Source organism: Poecilia latipinna, unplaced genomic scaffold (genome assembly GCF_001443285.1).
Source record: "Poecilia latipinna isolate Pla-1442-1.1 unplaced genomic scaffold, P_latipinna-1.0 Scaffold64, whole genome shotgun sequence".
NCBI classification, from domain to species: Eukaryota; Metazoa; Chordata; class Actinopteri; order Cyprinodontiformes; family Poeciliidae; genus Poecilia; species Poecilia latipinna.
Window position 1 is genome coordinate 339,043 of NW_015112680.1, and position 7,222 is coordinate 346,264.

A 7,222-nucleotide genomic window follows, 5' to 3' on the forward strand; every position below is an offset into this window, starting at 1 on the left:
AAAAAATCCCGCACGGTTTTTGGTTTTTTTTTTGCCTTTTTTTTTTTTTTTTTTTTTTTTTTTGTCTTACATCCCAACCCTTTTGAAATAAATAATAATGCTCAACTGACGACTGCACGCTGAGCTCCGGCCCCGAGGCGGTTCTTTACTAAATGCAGCATAACTCATAAATCCACGGCAATAAGCATAATTAGGCTGTAATCAGAGCCCGGGGCTTCGTGACATTGTCCTGAAAGAAGAGCATTGTGTTACATTTTACACGCAGATTGGAAGAAAATTGAACAGAATAAATAATTCAGGGCAGGTGTGTTCCCCCCCACCCCCCCTAGAGCAATTGTATAAAATAAAATAGAATCGAATAAAATAAATAAATACAAGAAGTTGTATTGCATTAGTCCAATATTTCTTTTAAATCACACAGTCCCACGAAGCGCACCCACGTGGACCACCTTTCACGCGTCAGGGCTGATGATAAATTAATAGCCTTGTAAAGTTGAAACCTATTTGCAGACGCATTAGAAAAGGGAGCTCAATAGGGAATCCATGTGCATAATTCTCTGACGACCCGTCACGGTTTGCCCCTTCAGCCTGCAGGCGTCTAAAACTTACCTGAGACCCGCCACAGATTGTGATAAACGCCGTGTCCCAGTCTGGTCAAAACTATCCGGGAGCTGAGAAGGAAAAAATAATCTATATATTTTTTCTTGCACTTTATATCAATTACAGACTGCAGATCTGATAGTCAGTGAGTTCACAAAGCAGAAATAGTTTTTATTAAAACCTTTCCACTCTGAACAAGTTTCCCTTTTTTACCCCCGTCACTTAAACTTGTTTATGTCGGAGGAAAACACACGAAAATATTTTATTTTTACTATTAAATTAAATTTTTAAGTAGGCCAATAAACTATTTTAGAAAATTGATAGTATAATAATAATAATAATAATAATAATAATAATAATTCTTATTTTGAATGTGCAAATAAGCTATTTAATTAAGGACACATTTTACTCAATTTATTTTATATTTGATCTAAAATCACAAATCTTTTTTTAAAGAAACACGCCGTCTATCCGAGTTTTAAACCACATAGATGTGTTATTTCAGGTCATTAAAAATGATTATTTTTTGGTAACTAGTCAATATTTAGTGCATTTTATAGAGTACACCCTTAAAACGTTCCTTATTAAGAATATTCTTCTTTTTAACCTAGATCTATTTAAACACATCAGAGATCATCCTTATTTACTGTCTGACCAGGCACAAACTAAGAAGCGCCTCCATTTAACTTGTTGACAGTTGAATTTGTTCAGCTCCACGTGTTTTACAAAAAAAAAAAAAAAAAAAAAAAAAAAAAAAAATCCCAAAATCTGTATTTTAATAGTAAAATGTTTTAATTGAATATCTGTTGAGTGAAAAGGACCAACAGCAGCTTGTCCTCTCTGCAGAAGCGTAGTCAGCCATGCAACACTACGGGGTGAACGGCTACTCTCTGCACGCCATGAATTCCCTGAGTGCCATGTACAACCTTCACCAACAGGCGGCGCAGCAAGCGCAGCATGCACCTGACTACAGGCCCTCAGTGCATGCGTTAACCCTTGCAGAGAGACTAGCAGGTAAGAATCAGTTGCACATTTTCTCATTTTATATTTCTCACTCCCAGCATCTTTGTCACAGGCTTCACTTGTTTAAGCAGAATATTTACCTACACCAGGAGCTCACCTAACTCCCTCCACTTATCAGTCCCTTGAATTAAACTGGTCATGTTTCTTCTTTCTCAACGGTTGTACATTTCAAGACATTATCCTTGAGGCCCGCTATGGCTCCCAGCACAGAAAGCAGAGGCGTAGTCGCACGGCCTTTACCGCGCAACAGCTGGAGGCTCTGGAAAAAACCTTCCAGAAGACCCACTACCCTGATGTGGTGATGCGGGAGCGCCTGGCCATGTGCACCAACCTGCCCGAGGCTCGTGTGCAGGTAAGAACAGGACGTCCACGTAAAGGCATAAAAATATAATTTAGTTTTGGTAGTCTAATTTATTCATCCACCTGCCAGGTCTGGTTCAAGAACCGCCGAGCCAAATTTCGCAAGAAGCAGCGCAGTCTCCAAAAGGAGCAGCTACAGAAGCAGAAGGAAGCATCAGGAGCTGCTGACGACTCACCAGAAGACTCTAAAACAGACCTCACAAATGCTCCTAACGCCACCACCACCGTGGTTCCTGAGGTCCGCAGTCCTCCTCCTCCTCCTTCGTCCTCTTCATCCTGTCACTCAGAGTCAGAGCGGCTGGCCGCAGCACGGCCTCAGCCGGGAGAGATGAGCGTGGAAGTCAACGTCACGTCCCCAGAGCCATCAGACAGCGAGTCAGCAACAGAAGATAATGCTGAGCGAGAGGAGGAGGAAATTAGCGGGGAGTCGAGGGTGAAACTCAGGGAGGAGGTGCAAGGAGACGGGTCTATCCAGGCAGGAAGGAGCTCTCCATTCTGCAAGAGACTCAGTCCCACATCAGGTACAAACATCGATTGAACTAATGCAATTACTTTTGAGATTGATTGGTTTTAATTTAAGCCACAAACTACAAGTTCCTGTTCCCTTTCTATCTTTCAGACTCTCCATTGAGCTCCCCCGCCCTGCCGACCTCCAGCAGTGTAACCAGCGGGCTGGTTCAGAGTAACTCCTATGCCTCATCTCCTCTCAGCCTCTTTCGACTGCAGGAGCAGTTTCGGCAGCACATGGCAGCCACAAACAATCTGGTGCACTACCCATCCTTTGATATGAGCGCACCGTCTTCCCTGCCCTACCTGGGCATGAATGTCAACATGCCTTCCCCACTGGGCTCACTGCCCTGCCAGTCCTACTACCAAACCCTATCACAAGCCCAACAGGTGTGGAACAGCCCACTGCTGCAGGCGGCTCCAGGCAGCCTCCCGGGAACCCTCAACAGCAAGACTACAAGCATCGAGAACCTCCGGCTAAGGGCCAAGCAGCACGCAGCGTCCCTGGGACTGGACACGCTTCCCAACTGAAGAACCTAGCTGCATCTCAGGCCAACAATCCAACTTTTTCTTTTGACCCCTCAAAGTAATTTCGTACACCCAAGAAGATTTTCCGCAGAAGCCCAAGAACGTATCAGTGTCACCTCCAATATGATCGCAAGATGTTTTGCTGATCAAATGTTTAATGTCCGTACTAATTTTCAAGTAAAAGTCAGGTGAACTACTGATAATGTTCAATTTGCATTGCAAAAACCAGAGTTCAGTGGTTAACAGGAGAAAAGAAAGCGTTCGCAAAACAAGCTGAGCTAAAGTAAACACTTTGGAGGACCTACCTCAATATGGATTGTCAACACACAATTTCCTATTGCCTCATTATCATCGTCATCACAGACATTCACCTCAAAGACAAGAGGAATACATCATCTGGTTGGACGTAAGAGATGACAACCATAACCATTCCGTATTGACGGTAGATGAGACTGAAGAGGATGTTACTTTAATCAACTGTGAAAGGACAACGGCATCAGCTGGTGCACACCATGATCGAGTCAGGACAAAAACATCCTCCCAGTGTTCATCTGAGATTCTAAAATGTCTTGCAACTCTGCAAGATCCTTTGAACATAACATGTGCATGCATGAGATCCTCTTAAGCTTGGCTTGTACAGCCACCCAACACAGTTTTCATGGGAACAGAAAAAGACCTGACACCACAAAACAAAGCTTGAGCCATTCTCGGAGACCTTCTTGTTCGAAGGTATCCTTCTCAGCTTGGACTAAATGGAGTGTTGTAAATAACCCCCAATCCTTACCACCATCTGACTGGTTTCAAAGCAAACCCCAAATCAACTTTCGCGCAAAGGGTTTTGGAAAAAAAAAAAATAAAAAAATATGTTTTTTTTCCCAATTATAACCTCGAGCATCCACATAAATAAAACACTGGGGAAAAGTTGCCAACCTTTTTGTGCTTGCCAGTAGTTTCAGCAGAATGAAGCACATGGTACATATCTGTATTATATATCACTGTAGATGAAAGACATGTATTTGTCAGTTGGTTAAAATATGAGTAATTTATCTGTTCAATGCAAGAGAATAAATTGTAAATGAAGTGTTCTCCGTGTCGTTGCTTGGAACTTTGTGTTTGGATGGATTTTAGTTTTCTAACTCAGTCAGATCTTTTTTTTTTTTAATGAATAGTTGAGGCATCACCAGAAAGAGAAAAAGTGAACAATACAAGCATTTTCTTCGAAGATAAACAAGTCTTAAATTACTTCTGACTCTTTTTACCCTGTTTGTTGAAAAAAATACTATGTACAAGAAGAAGTTATCATGGACAAGTACCAACAGGAGACAATTGTACTGTTCTCTTGCAGCAAGAAGTTTCTAGTTTGAATCTCAGCCAGAATGTTTCTGCAGTGAGTCTGTGGGACGTCTCTGGACACTTTTTTCCCCAAAGTCCAAAACAAGAACATTAGTTCAATTGACTTCTCTTAATACTAGTAAGTGCTCAATGGTTTGTCCTGTACTTCCTGTTGTCCTGTGATGGACTGACCTGACCACTGGAATTAGGCACCAGTCCCCTGCAGCGCTTATCAGGAACAAGTAGGTTCAGATGATGGATAGATGGATGGATGAAAAAAACCAGCAGGGGACTGGAATGAGCTGCTTTCATCCCAGCTGGTTGGAAACTCAAAAATCCAATCTTTTTCTGATAAATTAACCTTATCATACCTAAGTGTTGCTGAGTTGTGCTGACAACAACAGTCTTTGGGGTAGATGTTTTTACAAAGTAAAGAAGTTAATTTTCTGTGTGATTGGCGTAAAAAACTAAAAGAACAAACCGAGATGCAAAACACATATTGTGTTTTCTACAATATTTTGAGGCATGTTTCTAATTTGTTAAGGCTGGAAGTAAGCAAGAGAGAGCAACACGTTTGCATGTCTCACTGTTAAGGCAAGGCCTTACGTTCTCTACAGGCAATACTCAGGGAGTCAGTTTTTTTTTTTACAGTCCATTACAAGGCTAGTTTGAATATTTTGTAAGTGAGGTTCTGTGAGGTTAATTATCAGTAACATGTCCCTTACTTGCAGACGAAAGAAGTCTTATCACAGCTTTTTGAAAAAGTTGTAATAAGTTCTTGACCCACATGTCAAAAGTCAACTCTTTTAGTTGACTTTTGCAGTTTAAAATAAGTCACATTAAAATGTTTGTACAAGTAGCTATGTTAGTAGATATTAACAGTAGGCTACACAATTCCCCCAAAAAGTTGTCGTCATGTTTGGTGCTGTTCTGCCTTGCCGAACAAGTCAGTCGCAAACCTGTCACTTTCTTCCGTCTCTCCAAACACAGGAGAAACTTTGGAATTTGGTTTTAGTTGTAGTTTATTTTGAAAATGATGCCAGCAGAGCATCCACCTCATCGGCTCCAAATCAGCCGATGAGGTGGACTAGATCACATGCGTGCTTGGTACTCTCTACCTCTCTCAGGATCTTTTAGCCCTTCCAATAAGCTCATGGTTATTTGACATATTTCTACTAACAGTAAAAAACTATAGACGACTTCACATAACCTCTCTTAAAAAATATATATATATAACCCACTGCTTTAAGCTAATCATACTAATTGTTAATGTAAGATTCTAAGGCCAATTTTTAAATGTCAAGTTCATAATGAACTTCAATTTAAAATGGCAAAATTTTGGTTGGCAGACAAACCGTGATATTGCTCTGTTAAGAGTAAAAATATTCCAGGACCATTCACAGCAGGAAGGCTACAAAGAAATAAATAGAATATTTTTATTATAAACAAACTTTTACAGAAAAAAAAAAACAAAAAACAGAATTAGCTTAAATCTGTATCGGCTTTAGACTAAACTAGATTGAAAATCAGCCAAAAAATTTTAGATAATGTATCTTCTTTCAAAGCTCTAGTCTAGAACCTTAGGTGTTTTAGATTACCCTCAAAAATGAGAACAAAATGATTCAAATATTCGATGAGATTCAACAGAATCGACTTGTACTTCGCAAGTCATCCGAAATGACACTAAACAGTTGTGATTCCAGACCTTTTGTGGTGCAAATCTAATTCAGGTACAGACGTTCCACTGAAGACACCTTGATGATCCATAAATAATTTGGACACAGGGGGTCTACCATCCTCAGCAATAGGGTTTACACACCACATAGGGGAGAAGCTGCCACTTGTTCACCCAGAGCAGAAGAACTAATCCTACATGAAATGACTGAAGCAAAGTGTCAGGCTCTAAAGAGTCTCCAATCCACCCGCCCACTCCTCACACGCCGCCCTGCCGTCCTCCCCCACCCTGTCAGCCGAGGTTTGGCTGCACCGAAACAGAATGCCTTGCCATAAGAAGATTACCTTTGGTTGGGATATCGATGGATTAAGTAAGAATAGAATGAGATAAAATAGGACTGAAAGGGGTTCTGGAGTCAGCAAAGTTCAGACACCTGTTTTCTTTTCCTCTCCAACTCGCTTCATGTCCAACCCCCCCCCCCCCCAAAAAAAAAAGCTTGTCGAATAGAGAAGATGATATAAGCGTAAAACGTGGAGCACAAAACTTTACATTAAAGTGCACTGATAACGCTTATCCATGACCGGTTGGGTTCTCTGAAACATGCTACTTAAATGTGTGGTCAATTTGTCGTGATTATGTGGGTTTTCTGCGTGCCTTCGAGAACTCATGCGGCTGTGAGGTAACGGGAATGGTGTGTGAGTGTGTCTATGGCAGCTAAGCTGCTGAAGGTTTCCAGGAGCCCTTTGATGTGTATCTGGGCAATGCACTATTAGAGGGATTTTCCTAGTTGACAGCTCAGAGAATGTGTGGAGGAATTGCGATGCCAGCAGGCTAAAAGAATGCTGGAAACAGGATTAGGATCATATTCTGGCAGCTCCTGTCACTTCATCAATGGGCTAAGGTTTCCTCAGTGACAGCCCTCCTTCTCTGCCCGGTTAAAACCTTTAGTGGGACCATAAAAAGGGGTGAGAGAGGGGAAAAAACAATGATTGAATGGTGTGCTATGATTTCTGTGCAGCTTTGTGTGGGGAGGTCTGAGAGGGGACTGTGCCGATACACAGAGAGGGGTTGGTCGAAGGGAACAAGAAGAAAAAGACGGGGGGCCTTCTGGAGGCGGGGTGGTGGTGGGGGGGTGACTAGTCTTTTTTTTTTTTTTTTTGGAGGTTAAAACCCCAAATTTAAAAAAAAGAAGAGTGG

At 41.6% G+C, this 7,222-nt stretch overlaps 1 protein-coding gene across 2 annotated transcripts in view; it reads left to right on the forward strand.

Moving 5' to 3' along the window:
• Window positions 1-4,103, forward strand: part of LOC106963772 (diencephalon/mesencephalon homeobox protein 1-A-like) — a 7,912-nt gene extending 3,809 nt beyond the window's left edge. The window contains exons 2-5 of one of the 2 annotated variants that reach the window (XM_015058861.1): window positions 1,447-1,613; window positions 1,781-1,975; window positions 2,054-2,504; window positions 2,603-4,103. In XM_015058861.1, the coding sequence (XP_014914347.1) occupies window positions 1,461-1,613; window positions 1,781-1,975; window positions 2,054-2,504; window positions 2,603-3,021 (1,218 nt within the window). In that variant the 5' untranslated portion in view covers window positions 1,447-1,460 and the 3' untranslated portion in view covers window positions 3,022-4,103. Of the gene's footprint in view, window positions 1-1,446; window positions 1,615-1,780; window positions 1,976-2,053; window positions 2,505-2,602 lie in introns of both variants that reach the window. The other variant, XM_015058868.1, reaches the window with a different exon arrangement.
• Window positions 4,104-7,222: the final 3,119 nt, after the last annotated feature.